Below are 17,270 nucleotides of genomic sequence, written 5' to 3'. Positions count from 1 at the left end.
GTAGAGGAAAGAGAGAGCTAGAAGCAGATTTTAAAGGAATATTAACATTCAAAGCATGAGAATTGAACAACAACAATAACATGGCTCAGCCTGCAGAGATGTAGCTTGAGAACTAAGGGAGTTTTCCATAAATTTGGGAATCCACATAAGTTTCAAATAGATTAATGAATGAGAAATGCTTTTGAGTTTGATACATATAGAATAGACAGACATGATATATGATTTTATATGATGTTAGTGGTGTGATATGAGTGAAATCCAGATTAGATAGATAGACACAGACAGAAGAGACAGACAACAAAGAGACAACTATAGATATGTTGGCACTTGGATTGATTGACAAATTTAGATAATTTTGTCACTGAGGTGAAGAATCAGTGATAGTTGCATTCCAGAGCTTCCTCTGCGAGAAATGTTTTTACAAAGGCTGATAATCCAGTTACAGTTTCAGATATGGGTGTAAAGGTGCTGCTTTAAGATAATGTTTATCTTAGTTTCAATTCATCACATATAAAAATCAGAATCACTTTGGTCCTTTTCACAATAATCGAGCATAAGAGATATACAAAAACTCAGTGGTATAATTTATAGCTTATACTTTTCAACAAGGGCCTGGTAACATATTTGTGACTAACCTATTGACTTCCTATGGGCAATGACAATTTTTTCATAGTAAGAAAATAGTGGACTACAGGAATTTAGTGTGCACTCACATCAGGCCAAAATAATCTCATGCATATGTTGAGAATGACATTACAATAATTAAAACATGTTATCCAACCCTCTTTTTTCTGTAGAGTGCTCATTATCACCCTCGTTTCTAATATTTTCACTCTTTTTGATTTTAAGATTACTAACCAAAAAGAAAACTAATTGATCTTCTTTGGGGTCAGTGGGGTTAATGAGCAGAAGGGAGTGTAGCATAGCAACCAATGTCATGACCCTAAAAGGGCTTTTGCCAATCACAGTTCTAAACCATTGTGCTTTGTTTTAATTTTTTCTCTCAATGGGAAATCCATTTCATTTTATTTCTGGGCTCCTACAGGATGATTGATAGCCAAACATTCATTTACCTCATACCAGGAATAACATTAAAAATACTAATTATAAAGTTTAATTTCTTGGCTTTTAAATATTTTTTTTTTTTGAAAATGCAGGCAGAGATACACAAACAACAATTTATATCTGCATAATTCAGGAAAATGTATAAAATGTAAATCTTTAAATGCAAAGCAAGATCTGTTTTATAAAGTGATCCATAAGGGAAATTAAGTTTTGTAGCCTTCAAATGTCAGAAAAAAAGCTTTTGATCCCTTAAGGCAAACATTTTTGAGATTGAGTTCCACCACATAATTATGATCGTTTTCTTAGTTACATTTTCTAGTTCCCTGCTGGCTGTTTTTCTATATAAACTTAGTTTTATTTCCAATTATATCATTATAGAGAAGAGTATCAGGTTTAATTAAATAAGAACATGAAAATAATTATCATTGCTTTATCTGTATAAACTAATTTGGCTACCTAAGGTAGACTATCCCATAAAGAAAAATGTAATTCTCTTAGTCCATCAATTAACTATAAATAAAGCCCAGTGCATTTATAAATTCTCACTCATTCATATTTTCTTTCACTTATTTCTTGATGTATGTTGGCCTTCCTTTCTTTCATTTTCAAATAAAGATTTATTAATCATTTATTATATAAATCATTTGATATGTGAGAGGATGTATGGATATAGTTTCTATTGACATAAAAATGAATTAATTACAATCCTGCCCTTAAAATAAATGTGTAAAACAGTTAAATTATTTCAAATCAAATACAAACAAGTCAAATAGCTGTTTATACCAAATAATGACTTCATTCTACTTTAGAGTCCATGTAGACATATATATTTATATTTACTTGAAAAGTGAGCATCAATTTAAAGTCATTTAAGCTAAATTAAGCCATATAAGTCTGAAAATCATTTTTATTTCTTTCTAAATTTTTTTATAGTTTTAGATGGACAGAATGCCCTTATTTTATTTTATTATTATTATTTTTTAATGTGGTGCTGAGGATTGAACCCAGCACCTCAATGCATACTAGGCAAGTGCTCTGCCACTGAGCTACAGCCCCAGCCCTCATTTTTATTTCTTAAGTGATTTCTTAATACATTGTGCAAGGCCCATGGAAATAACTGCTTTGTGCATATCCTTACATCATATGGGTACTTACCTGTATGACACTGTCTCCCGCACTCATGTCTGTGTATACATAGACATCATAGGATATTTCTGGGAAGGTTGGAGTATTGTCATTTGCATCCATCACTCGAATATTGACAATAACTGGCTCGCTTTCTTGTACTCCATCAAATGCTGTTATCTTTAGAGGAAGAAAAATACACTTAATAGAGAACTCATGCAAGTATAAATAGTACAGAATCCACTCTTACAACTTAATGAGTTTTTAATAAGTGATTTACAATTTTAAAAGGGTAATAAGATGTTTTGTTGATGAAAGGAAGTAATAAAAATATATACGCATATATTCAAGTTTTTTAATGTACTAAAAAGAAATTAGTAAGGATCCTGTTCTACTTTCAACACATTCCAATGCAAGCACATTTTAAATAAGGGGATATGCAAAATATCTTGGAGGCTTAAAGTGAACCAATAACATTACTGATTCCTTAGAGCTAAATACAAAGTAATCCTTAAAAATTAATTGGAAAATATTCTTCATGTTTAGGTATTTTAAATATAATATTGTGTAATATTACAATATAATATCTACTTTTTACTGGAGCATTTTAATTATACAGAACAATGGGTTTCTCTGCAGCATATCTGTACATGAAAATAACATAGTTGACTCATATCCCTTCCCCCATTCTTCCTCCTTGCCCTCCCTCTTACTCCTCCACCCCTTCCTCTTATTTAATAGTTTCTACTATTTTCATATTTTCTTTTTTCCCCTTAGATATAATAGTTACTTTCATAGTTAACATTAACATATTTTTATCAGACAAGAAGTTAGGTACACTAGATATGTTAAATTATATTGTACAAATTCACAAAACGATAATTTTAAAGGACTCACTAACATTTGTTACTAGTGATTACAGTATTAAAAATTTGAAAACTCAATAATTATTAATGTGTCATTGGATTAATTTAGTTTCTCTGTTAATGTCTCTTTCAATGACCTATTGGATATTTATTTCTTTCATTTGTACAGTGGTGGGGTAGTGGTTGCAGAACACTTTGGTAACAGAAAACAAGTTTGGAAAGATTGTAAGCATGATGGAAAAAGGAATGCAAAATATAATATACTAAAAATTTTAAAAATTGATCCATTTTTAATAACTCTAGTATATATATATATATATTAATATTCTATAAATGTGTAATAAAGGGGTTCTCCTTGATTTTTCTCCACTTAAAAAAAATAATTGAGAGTGTGTGACAATCAATTCTACAAGTATCAGACATCCATTCTTGTGAGAATGGCTTCTGGAATCAACTATGTGTCTAATAAGGTTTAGACACATAACTAATTGTCAAATAAGATTTTCTAGAAATTCCAGTCTTTTGTTATGTAGGCCTGTCCAGAAAGAAATCCCAAGTTCAATAACTTGCATCTATTATCTGTTCATCTTTTCTTACACTTTATTGAAGGATCTGACATAGTTTTTAGATCTGTACTTATCTCTTAAACCTTATTATACTAGTCCGTGTGTGTGTGTGTGTGTGTGTGTGTGTGTATGTATGTGTTTCTACTTCATGATAAATATGTGCAATCACAACTTTAATAATATTCACTCCCCAACCTTGATTAATCAACCCCAACCCATGATTTCTCCATGCTATTGACATTTGGGCCGGATAGTTTTTAGTAAGGGGTGTTTGGTGTGTCATAAGATTTTCAGAGCCATATTTTGTATCTACCCATTAGAGGCCAGTAACACTCCCTTCCGTTGTGACATCCAGAAATGCCTCCATATGTAACAAAACATTCTCTGAATGTAAAAAAAATATCCTCAGTTGAGAATTACTAGCTTAACCCTATGACAAAATTGAAAATACAACAAAAAGTTTAAGACAGGATTATTTGGTGAATTCTAGTTTATATTATTAATTTTTAGTGTATGGTGAAGACTGAAGAAGTGTTTTCCTTTTGTGGGGAAAATATTAATGTAGCTACACAAATTTATGCACTGAAAAAGGTGAGATACATATGAAGAATTTTTTGCAATTGATATTTTCTTCAACATTACCTGAAATATTTAAGTTTTCTCTTCAAATCATAGACCTTGTCAATTTTAACCAGACATTTCTTTCCATTTCAAAAAGACAGAAGACATTTACATGCATATATATGAAATTTTTTACCGAAAATGTGTAAGTTTGCTGTTCTTCCCTGTCCACTGGTTGCAGCAGGGTGAGGTAGCGAGTGACACCAGTCTGCGTGACAGTGAAGACTGATGTGTAATCATTCAGAAAAAGGTGAAGCTCTGGGTCTTTTGTCTTAAAAAAAAAAAAGTTCATTATTGAAAAGTTGATTACATAATGTGGCTATTAGTTTAATTACCTAAAATTAATTTTTAATGTTTGTTACAAAAAATATGTGCAACTATATTAAGATTTACTAAGAAAAAAAAAGAGATGTTAATAGATATTTACTCATGAATAATCTAAGGTGGTCAAAAAATGGTGACCCGTAGTATGAAATGCAGAATATTTTAAAATATGTACTAGAAGACTGGAAATGTAGCGGAGAGGTACAGAGGTTGCCTAGCAGGAACAAAAGTTCAAGCCCTCATATTGAAAAACTATTTTAAAAGAAAAATATTGCTGTAATTAATATCAAAAAACAAGGAAAAGAATAAAAAGAATAAAAAGCAATCCAATTGAACATATTCTTACTTACTACTTAATATCAATATTTTCCATAACTTTATTGGATTCAAGAAATAAGAAATAAATGTAAGAAAAGGAAATTGGGTCCCAGAAGTTTAGTTATAAGATTTTACAGTTCCTTCATTTGTAGTAATAAACTGCTCATATCTTGTTCAAGGTTTAATGTAAAATAAGAATAAAATCAGTTATGTATTATTCATTATCCATAAATATCATGCTTTCTCCTCATTTTACTATTGCAAAGTTTTTTCAAAGGGAAACATAACACTTATTTTAATTAAAATATTTCAGATTAATTTTTTTAAAAAATAAGAATTTAACACAGGTATCTATTAAGAGAGCCTGGAAAAAATGATAATGCATATTGAGGTTCAAGCATATTCAAAGGTTCAAGAATAAGAGATAATTAACTTGGCACAGAAAATTCTTCACAATTTTATTGCCAACCCTGAATGATAATTATTCTCTGCAATTCAGAGAAAAAACAGATATAAAGCAAGGACACTTGGATTGGTATATGTGTAGTGGGAAGGGAAAGCAGGTGGGGCAAACAAAAGGTGAATATTGAGAGAGTGGAATATGAGGAAGACTATGAAAAATAAAAATGTATAATACCGGGAACTAAGGTATCTGTATGGATATGATACCTTTTAAAATACTATGAATAGTATGATGTGAAACACAGTTTCATAAGAAAGAACTTTTTTCCTAAGTCTAGTATCAAGGACATAGGACAGAGTAGAGAGTAACAGATTGTTAAAAAAATATTCATTTGGAAATAAAACCAGGATTCACATTTTTAAATTTTCTATGTGAATAAAGAAAGTTGTAAAGCCCATTAAAATACAATTAAAAGTGGGTACACTTTAAACCACACTATACTTTAACTTATAAAAATTTTCAAAACTGAAATCTGTATTTCTTTAAACAATTTAAAATGAATAATTTCATTTGAACCTGAAGTTATGCATTCATAATATCTCATTTTGTGGTAATTTCTGTGTCCATGATTTTGATTTAAGGTCAGTGTGCTACATTTATCTCCAAATAATGCAAAAATTAATGCTAAAGGTAATAGCTTCAATTGGTCTGCATATTACAAAGTAGTCACATACATTAAAATACAATGGGCAAGAGATCTTACAATCTGATATTTTCAAACAGGTATTTCAGACATTTGCATTTTAATGTCATGAGATCAATTTAAGATATGGATAGAAAGTGGGTTATTTTGAATAATCAAATATGATACTCAATTTTTAAAATAGAATTATTTATTTATAAAAGTAACGTTTTGAACCACATTCTAGAAGATTCTCATTATTTTGTTACACTTTACAGTCATGATGAAATTCAATTATTACTTCAAAGATGATCAAAAATATTAGCATGCATCAATATCAAAATAAATAGCATATATTTTTCCTCAATTTTCTTAAGGTCACAATAATGCATCTAATACACTTCATGTTACTAAAAACTTTAAGGTCCAGTAATACGTAGTAGCAAGTTTTGCTATGTGGCTTCTTTACTATTTATTTTTTTCTTTTTGTACAAATCCCTTATTATTTCTTTACTTATTTAATACTTTAATTATCTTTTAATTTCTTTTCTTCCATTCAACTGTAGCCCCTACCAAATTAGCTAGATATATTCCTTCCTATACTCATGAGCTTTTTAAACATTTGAATGTTGTTGTAAGAGACTGTGTGTATGTGTGTGGCTATAGTCTATTGCGGTATGTCACAAAGGGAATCATTTTGTTTTATCAATTATCTGAAAATCCTAAGATTTCATTGTCAAATGTTTCTATTTAAAATGATACACAAATTTGATAATCTATAAAATGTCTCATATTGCATAAAAAAGATATTAAATATCTTTTGATAATTTGTTTCTCAACTTCTTGACTTCTCTTATAGTAACTAGCAAGAGATCAATAAATACATCCTCTAGGATTACAGATTGTTATTTCTTAAAAAAGAGATAATGTAATATATAAAATTAGAAGTATACATGACCTTTCATAAAACATTTTAATTTATTTTACACAGTTAATCTATGATTGAAATAGAACTCTTTGATATTTATATTTACTTAAAATAGTAGATTTTATATGTATGTATGTATGTGTACATACATACACACTTAGATGTATATATCATACACAGATGCTATTGGTGAGTATCTTGATGTTTAAGTACAAAAACTTAAGACATATTTGGAAATTTTCAGCAAAATATAATTCAAAGTTTAATATTTTAGCTTGATTTTTAAAAATAATACCACTTTCAAGAGTGATATGAGAGTTTCAGAAAGTATATTATGTTTTTATGCATTTTGTGAAAATTTTATGTAATATTAATATCAATCTTCAGTGTTCATGCATTGACATCAACAAAACTATTGTTTTGATTGACAGTATTTACAGTGATTTTGCTGCTCTTGACAAGTTCAGTTATGTAAAAAAATTAGTAAGGAACAATGTATATATGAAGTCAAATATCCTTCGTTCAAACCCTTTATAACTTTAAATCTTTCTTTGACAAACTGCATCATAATATTCAGTTTGTATTTCATAAACATATTAGAACTTTATATTCCTATAATAAATGTGCTAAGTTCAATCAACATTTGTATATCTATAACACATTTCAATTCATAGTTTTAAGTTTCATAAACTGGGATACAAGTAGAAAAATAATGATAGAGAATACATATTTTGTAGTAGTTGTGTCTGTTGGATTATTTAAAATGAATGGTAGTATTCTAAATCAATATATAAACAGATAATTGATTAAAATCATTTTCTTCTGTGACATAAGGAAATACTTACTATAGAATATGCATTTGGTATGTACTAAAAGCATGACTTATTACTACATTGACTTATATACTATTATTTGAGAGTAAAATAAATTCTGACACACACTCAAAATGACATAAAAATGAATATAAATTTAAATACATGTATAAAACCATAGTAAAAAATACATGAATGTAAAATAAGCAAAGGCATCCCATTATTTAGAATTCAAATATGACATTAGTGAATTTTAAACCAATTTAGAGTACATAATGGGAATCAAGACACTTCATCACACACACAAGAATATATGCATGTTTTTACATGTGCACATAAAACTTCTTCACATATGTACATATGTGCATATGTATGTATACTTACCTAGGTACATGCATATATAGGTATGACAAAGCATAACAGGAAATGACAAAAAATTTCATCTAATATGAAATTTTAATTAATTAACAAGTAGTTGCTGAGGTACCTAGTTCCGAAAAGTTCAATTTAAAATTTAGTCTTTTAGAAAGAATGCTGTAATGAATTATTAATGTCTGTAATAGACAAAATGAATAAATAAATAATCTTTATCAAAATTCACAATGAAATTACAAACTACAAAATTTCATTGTGAACTACAAATTTTCATGGTATAATAATCAATAATCAATAATATGATGTAAATGTGCTTAAACATTCATAAAGCTTTTTTTAGATATATTTATAAATGATAGTGAAGTTATACTAGAAAAAAGAAAAAAAAAAAAAGAAATTAACCACAGCAATGAACAGTCACAAAATCAGCGCCTAATACCTACAGGAACTCCACCAGGTGGAACCTATATGCAAATTAGACATGAAAAAAATATAAATATAAATAATTACAATTACAACATGATACATAAAATGTACACTAGTAAGAGAGAAAAATCAATTTTTCCAATGTCTAAATTCACAACTTTTCTCAAAATACATGTAACATTTTTCTTATTATTGTGACATACATATTATGTAACAATGATATTTATTATAAGTATTTATTTAAAGTACCTAATATCTTTAAGAATATATTGAGTTTATTTCTAAGTAAGATATCTGTGTCTTGAAACAATAATACTTTATGGAAATTAACTTACATAAATGGATGAATGGTAAGTAAACAATTCTCTTTTTACCAGTCAAATGGGTGATCTCTACACTATTATTTTCTAAATGGAATTCAATAATCAGTTTTTAGTTGTTCTGACACTATAAATATGGCAGTCTCAGATCTCCTTTTTACACACCTTGTACATTACCTAGTATTAGTTTGAAACTATAATGTGGTAAGAGTCCTTTAAAAATCATAAATATGAATGATTCATAAATATCATGCATACAAATATAAATCTGTATATGTCTATGTGCATTTATACAAAAAAATAACCCACTGGCATAAGTGTTTGTGTTTTTTTTCTGTACTTTGCTTTTTTCGTTTTACTATGACTCTTAGGATTCTTTCAAAGTCAAAATCTCCACTGTGAAGAAAATCATAACTCTTCAATCCCTAACAACATTTCTTAAACTTTTGTGCTCATTTTCTAATTAATTGAAGAAAGAAGTCCAACTTGATTTTTGGACCTATTAATTCAAATTTGTCATTCCTTAGTATCTGCCCTGTTAGAGCAATTCTTAAAACAATTCATGGGAGCCTAGCCCTGCAGTGACCAATTCTGTTTTTACATTTGAGCTTAATTTACAATTTTATTGGTGATACTGGCCTAAGGTGACATGTCTCTTTCTTCTTAAACAGTTTGTCCCTATGCTGATTATTTTCACTAATTCTGGCTTTCATTAGTGTCAAGATTTCACCATGAAGCAATTTTTTTTTTATTGTAAAGAAAAACCACCTTGAAATATTCTTGTTAATGCAGATTTTTAAAGATCCTAGCAATGAACTAATGTATGTCACAAAAATAATGAATGTTTGGTCAGCAAAAAGAGATGATTCAGAAGAACGTAAATTCATCTTCAAACACATTAGTGACTATTTCACAGATTTATTCTATGCTCTGGTAAATTGAAATTTTAAGAAAATATGTGAGTTCCAAGTAGATTGGTTTCATAGCAATATGAGGAAGAACCATCTCAGAATTGAATTGGCCAACCATGGAATGGGCTATATTCTAAATTATGGAATTAATTAACTTAATATCATTATAATTTTTGAATCATATATTAGATATTATCATTTATTCAGTCATGTCTGAATTTATCATTAAATTGAAGAACTATTAAAATCTATCGAGTGCTGAAAACTGTGGTAGTGTTCAGGATACATATGTTATTAACATATAGGACATTTTCCCAAGAAATTTAAACTCCATGAGAGAGAAAGACCCACATTACAAAGTTGGATGAGTCATAGAGACATGCACTGTGAGGGTGTTTGCAATGCAAATTGGGCAATGAATGCCATGAAAGATTTCTGTGTAAGGAAATGTCTAAGCTGAATTATAAAATCATACATTAAATATAAGCTATCCATGCTGCTCTGGATAAAAGAAGATGAAAGTTTTCAAAACATAAAAATATGTAAAAAAAAATTAGGTGAAACATAGCTTGGTGAATGCAGGGAACTACAAGTAATTGATAAATGTAGTGAGTAAAGCAGAAGTATCAGAAATTGAGGATGAAGAAATGTTCAGGATAGCAAATATAGAATGTACCTGAACTCGAAGCTTTTCCTATAAGGAAATATGTGTCATGAATGTGTATTTGAGGAAAACTCTGGTATAGATTTTCTATCAAGTCCACACATAATATGACTCTCACTAAGGGAATGAAGTACTCTGATTTGTACAACCTGGACCACTTTCCACTCATGCAGATAGGGTCAGTTCCACAAAGCCAGAAGACAACGATGGAAGAGTGGTCATGTCTATAGCCACTGCCAGACTTGAGTCGATCCATTGCCCCCAATGTGTTTTCTTTAAGAGAGTACCAACATATGGCATAAACTCCCCCTAATCACACTCTTGGGCCACTGTCATGATTTTCATTTTCACTGGGTAACACCATTATTTTTTTCCCCTATCAGTAATTATGTAAAACAGTTTTTAATTTATATTAATACAAAAGATTGCCCCGGTGACTTAGCAAACCCCAAGTGAAACATTCCTGTTCTATTATATACTGAATTGCTGCAAACTGAAAAAGAACAGTTACTGAATTCAAACACATTTTTAAAAAAACATCTTTAGTATGGAATTAAATCATTATAATGATTTTGTATATCCTGTATTCTATAGTTTATGTAGCCATATCTTTGTAACATTTTTATTAAAACAACATAAGTATTAACAAAACAAAAGGAAAAAATGCATATTTCACTTACATCTTCTATGTCTTTGTCCAGAGCTACAATTCTTAGAGGAGTGGTTAAATCTATATTGTCAGAAATGGTTGCTCCCACTGGGGCAGATTCAAGGATGTAGCCTTGATAGCTTGGCATTGTGAAATAGGGGCTCTGGTTGTTCTCGTCCAGTATTTCAATGTGTAAACTGGCAAAGGCAGGGAGGGGATGGCCATTGTCTTGCTCAGCCTTAAATAAAAACCAAAACATTTAAAAAATTGTGTTAGGATACCCTTCTTGTGTGACACTTTTCTTGCTGTATATATGGATTTTTTTAAACTAGTACCATTACAAAAAAAAAAAAAAAGAAATACATTAAAGATCCATTAAAAAACATAAATCAGGAAACAGAAGTACCAGGCTTATTGTTTGAGCCTCTATTTTCAATCCAGAATATATATTTTTTTTAAAATACTGCAATTAATTATTATAACATAAAGAATGATGACTGTTTAAACATAGGTTCACAGAACATAAGAAGTAAGGCATTTCAGTGCCTTGCTGATGAAATATTTAAATAAAAGGGAAAAAAAAGGACTATAACCTTAACAAAATACCACACCTATTTTTGTCTTTTCCAAGTCTTCTTGTTTCACACTGTAGTCATAATGTTTCTGTAACCTCAAAATTCAGCTGTTGAAACCCTAACACCCAAGGTAAAAACATCAAGAGTTGGAGGTTTTAGGAAGTGATAATAGCAGAATCTTCATTAATGAAATTGTTGCCCTCAATAAAGAGGTGCCAGAAAACTCCTCTTTTCTCCTTCTACCATGTGAGACACAGCAACAATGCCCTTTGTGTGAAGAATGGGCAGTCACCAAACATCAAATCTGCCAGTGCCTTGATCCAGAACTGTGAGAAATAACTGTCCATCATTTACAAGCCTCATAGTTTATATAATTTTGTTATACCAGCCGCAACAGACTAAGATGAGCCTCAATTTATAATTTTATGTAAAATTAATAGATTAAAGATATATTTATTACCAATTGAAAGTTCTTAAAAGTATCCTATAAAGAGATAATTTCATCATAATATTTTAATAGCTATAAAATTTCAAATATTATTACAAGAATTATGTCATTCAATTATACCTGAGAAAATTATATTAATTTGTATGTATAAGTTTGCTTTCTTTTTAAATTTAAGAAATTTACAAAAATTTCACTTCTAATAATTTTTCTTAGGAAGTCTGTATATGACCATTCTTTGAATGAGGAAGCATCAAACCTAGACTCTGCTTTTCTGAAAAGGTGTGTTTTACTACATAGGAATCTAAAGATTTAGTATAAGAGAAGATTTTATCACCACTGGTTTCTAAAAAAAATCTCCTTTAATGGTTAGGAGAAAATAGCACTACAATTTAATAGTATATAGATTTATTGAAATGCATTCAACCTTTCTGTCATTAATTTATATCAATATGTTTTTTTTCCCACTTCTAAAATAGTCCATTTGAAATAAGCACAAAGTGAAGGTCAATTTTTCTAATATTAAACACTAGAGTTTTTCTAGGTAAAAAATGACTTCCATAATTCATTTTTATATAGAGAAACTCTAGTGTTTATAAGTAGTTCAGACCAATAGTTTTACTTATTTTTTTAATCCAGAGGAAAGAACTGAGAATATTTTTTACTTTTTTCTAATTGTGATTTAATATTTTCAACAATTAAGAAAATGGATAGCAAACCATAGTGTTGTTTGGTAAAACTGGTGACTTTGGAGCAATAAAAGTCACAATACATTTCACTTCTTATGATTATTCATACTTAAGATATGTTAACATATTGGATAGTAATTATTACTTTAAAAATATTGGATAGTAATTATTACTTTAAAAATAGGAATGAAATAGGAATTAGATTGTTCTAAAGAATCTGAGTTTTATTTTTCCTTTCATGTAATCACTATAGTGAAATACTATGACATAATGCATGGACAAAATTTACATATACATTTAAGTATTCTTATATTTCTGTTTTGATGTTGAATATTACATAGTTTGTATATTTAAATTAGTTTCTGGAAGAATGGCAAAGTCTTTCATGGAACCAAAAGTTTATGAGCTCCTGCTGAACCTTAAGAATAGTAATAGAAAAATGTGTGGCTTTCTCTGAAATTTTCACACATGATCATGTGTGCTACCGATACATCATTTTGTAGAGGACCTTTTTGCATCCAGCAGTTGTGATTAATATGTGTTGAATCATAGATATTCCTCTAGGAACTTCCTCTGCAACATCAGAAATTTTCAGACAGCTGAGCAGGACAAGAAATACAGTTTGGGACAAGAAACTATGTTTTTTTTTTTTTTTTTGGATGAAGTAAAAATAATTGTTGCAATGTGCAGTTCCAACTTGAACTGCTGAAAGCTGAACACTTTGCCTGATTCTTACAGATTTTTAGCAGCTCACACTTAAAAGTCATTATGAATAGTGGGTTTTTTCTGTCTCTATTTCATGTGTAATTATTTTAATAGCCATCATGTCATGTCCAGGATATTCTTACCATGATATAAAAAGTCACAAATTTCATATTTGTCCGCTTACCCCAAAAAAAGGAACACAAATCAACAAGTTATAGTGGGTAAGGAGGAAAAAAGCCACAATTGTATAATAACAAAAGGAGCTTATATTATACATTCAGATAATATGCCATTAATTTTTACTGCCAGCTGTGAAGCCAAGAAAAACATACTGTTCTCATGATGAAAACAAAGTGATTCAATGAAAGCAAAAAATAAAACTCAAATTAGATTATTTAGAACAATCTAATTCCTATTTCCTCCATCTTTAAAAAAATATCATATAATAGTCCAGCTTTTATTACCCTAAAAATAGCTCATTGCAATAATGCCTAATAGTTTTTAATTCTTACTCCATGTTTTTGGTTTATTTGAAGTGTTCCAGAGTGACAACTAGATATCCCTCTCCAAATACTATGTTCTTTGTTTTAAATTGGTTTTCATTAGTGTATTGTAGTTAGACATACTAGTGTAGTTCGTCTTGTATTATTAATACATAGATAACACATTTTGCTCCATTTGGAACACCAGTATTTGCCATTTTATTCCTCTTCTTCCTCACCAGTTTCTCTCCCTAATTGTTCTTTCTTCTATTTATTTATTACTCTTTAATTGGTATACTGTAATTATACATGAATGTGGAGTTCATTGTACACTCATATATGCACAGAACAGTATGGTCAATTTCTTTCCACATTTCATCCCTTTCCCATCCCTCCTCCCTCACCCTTCATTCCTTTCCTCTACTCCACATTATTCCCTCTACTTTCATGGGATTCCCTCTTGTCATCCATCCCTCTTATTTTTTATTCTTTATTTCTCTCTAGTTTCCACATATGATAGAAAACAAAGCCCACATTCTTAATCTCTATTGCGTTTTGTCTTTCTAGAGGTAAAACACATACTTCTGTACTGGTACAACACTAGAAAGATTAGCTTTATGTTCTATGCTGGGCAGCATGTAAGAAACACAAAGACCTTGGGCTGAGGTCCAGGTCTCATGAGGTATAAGTGACTACAGAGGAAAATTAACTACAAGTTTCTCATATATATAAAATGCAAATGAATATCCAAAAGTAAGATTAATGGGAAAAATTAGTGTCAGAAATAAGAGTAACATAAATACCTCTACTTGAAATAGAAGTAAAATGTAGAACTTAAAACAAATTAATACTATTTTACTTACATTCTTGAGTGGGCCCTTCTATCAAAATTCTTATCTCCCCTTTTCTTCTGAATTAGGAAAGTTCTAAATATCTCACTTATTCTGTTCCATTGCAATCATTAGTGAATGACAGGAGGGGTATATAAAATAAGGACAAGTGAAACAAAGTGGTATTTTAAAAATTTAAGCTAATAATTTATTTCTCAAAGTCTATGATTTCCATTTGAACATTATATTTAAAAAACAGAATCGTTTTTATTATTATTTTGGAGAAATTCTAGGCATGAATCCCACTTTTAGTAATGGGACCAAAATAAAACTAAAGCCAAAACTGCAGACATATAACAAGAACATTATTTACGTATCTTGGAGAGCAAAACATCGAAAGAGACAATTCCATTTTTAGTATTAAAACAAGTAAGTGTTGAAAATTTCTGAGTTCCTTGCAGCAGATAACTGAGATTACAGAATAACTATTTTCTGGCTGGTTAGTGGAAAGCAATTTAACAAATTCTATGATATGAAATATGAAATGTTTTGACTAGATACAATAATTTTTAAAGAGAAAATGGGAAGACTATTAAGACAAGTAAATAAATTCTAGAAAAGACACAATAAATCCGTTTTTCTTATGAAGTCAGGAATTATTCATTTTCTACTTAAAGAATTGACTTTTGGGGCTGGGGATGTGGCTCAAGCAGTAGCGCACTTGCCTGGCATGCGCAGGGCACTGGATTTGATCCTCAGCACCACATACAAATAAAATAAAGATGTTGTGTCCACCGAAAACTGAAAAATAAATATTAAAAAATTCTCTCTCTCTTCTCTCTCTCTCTCTCTCTCTGTCTCTCTCTTTAAAAAAAAAAGAATTTACTTTTTAGGTGTTCACCTTTGTTTACACTTAATTTTTTTCCATTTAATCATAAGCTTTAAAAATGTTAGTATTATGTTATCTCCTAACTTACATATCTAGCTTGGACCTTTCCTCTGAGTTATAGTCTATATCCAGCTGTATACTTAATAAATCAGATTGGATATCTAATAAACAATTTGTAAGCACTCCAAAAATTAAGTTTAGATTTCCCTTCACAAACCTGACCCAACCCATCTTTTCCATTTTCATGGTAGTTACATACAGTGACTCAGGCCACAAACTGTAGAGTCATCTTTACTCCTTGCTTCTTTTCACACCACACATCTAATTTATGAGGAAACTATTGATTATAAGATATCAACAGGATCTAAGTACTTCTCTCATCCTCCTAATACCACCTTCATCCAACCTACTATTACCTGTTACCTAGATTATTATATTTTCTCAGTCAGGTACTATCCTTGATCACTGTTCATTCTTACATTGCAGCCCAATGAGTTTGTTAAATAATAGCCAGATAATGTCACTTCTTTCCCTAATACCCACAACTGATTTCCAAACTTCCCAGGCCCTACAAGATCTGGCTCAGATTGATTTTATTATATTCATTTTCTTCTCTCTTAATGTACTCTGACTATATTGTCTTGGTGCTGCTCTACTGAACCAAGATGCATTATCACCTTAGAACTTTGTATTGGCTGTTTCCACTATTTGAAATGTGGTTCCCATAGATAGTCACATAGATTAAACACTTTTTTTTCCAACTTGGCTCACTTTGATCACCTCTTTATTTCATATTTGCACATCCCCCCTTTCCCATTGTTTTTAAATTGGTGAATTATAGTTGTACATAATAGTAGGATATGTGCATATTCATATATGTACATAATATAGTAATTTAATAATCTCTTCCCCTAATACTTATTCTGTATATCCCTTTTACCCTCTCTCTGGTCCCTTTCCTCTATTATATTAATATCCCTTCAATTTTTGTAAGATCTCCCCACCTTTCTTTTTCTTTTTCTTCTCTAGCTTCCACATGGGAGATAAAATGATCCTTGACTTCCTGAGTTTTGCTTATTTCGCTGAATATAATGTTCTCTAGTTCTATCCATTTTCCTGTAAATGACATATTTTTATTTTTATGGCTGAATAAAACTCCATTGTGAATATACACCACATTTTCTTTAACCATTCATTCACTGATGGACACTTAGACTGCTTCCATAGTTTTGGTATTGCAAATTGTGCTTCTATACACATGACTATGCATGTTTCATTATAGTATACTGACTTTAATTCTTTAGGATAAACACCAGAGTGGTATAGTTAGATCATTCCTAGGTTTTGAAGAACCTTCTTATTAATGTCCATAGTGGTTGTATTAATTTACGATCCCACCAACAGTGTAAAAGTGTTCCTTTCCCACCATAGCCTCTCCAGCATTAATTATTGTTTGTATTCTTGACGCCTACATTCTAACTGGTGCGAGATGTAATCACAGTGCAGCTTTTGATTTGCATTTCCTTAATTGTTAAAGATGTTGAAAAAATTTTATATATTTGTTGGTCATTTATGATTTTTTTTTTTTTTTTTTTGAAAA

At 29.9% G+C, this 17,270-nt stretch overlaps 1 protein-coding gene across 12 annotated transcripts in view; it reads right to left on the bottom strand.

Moving 5' to 3' along the window:
* The window catches only part of Pcdh15 (protocadherin related 15), a 1,628,869-nt gene that overhangs the window by 305,316 nt on the left and 1,306,283 nt on the right, over positions 1–17,270 (bottom strand). For all 12 annotated transcript variants that reach the window (XM_048807407.1, XM_048807408.1, XM_048807415.1 and 9 more), the window contains 3 exons: positions 11,087–11,293; positions 4,380–4,514; positions 2,221–2,370 (listed from right to left, as the gene is read on the bottom strand). In XM_048807407.1, the coding sequence (XP_048663364.1) occupies positions 2,221–2,370; positions 4,380–4,514; positions 11,087–11,293 (492 nt within the window). The remainder of the gene's footprint in view (positions 1–2,220; positions 2,371–4,379; positions 4,515–11,086; positions 11,294–17,270) is intronic.

Source organism: Marmota marmota, unplaced genomic scaffold (genome assembly GCF_001458135.2).
Source record: "Marmota marmota marmota unplaced genomic scaffold, marMar, whole genome shotgun sequence".
NCBI classification, from domain to species: Eukaryota; Metazoa; Chordata; class Mammalia; order Rodentia; family Sciuridae; genus Marmota; species Marmota marmota.
The sequence above is the reverse complement of the archived record's forward strand: the minus strand, read 5'-3'. Positions and strand labels throughout refer to the sequence as shown.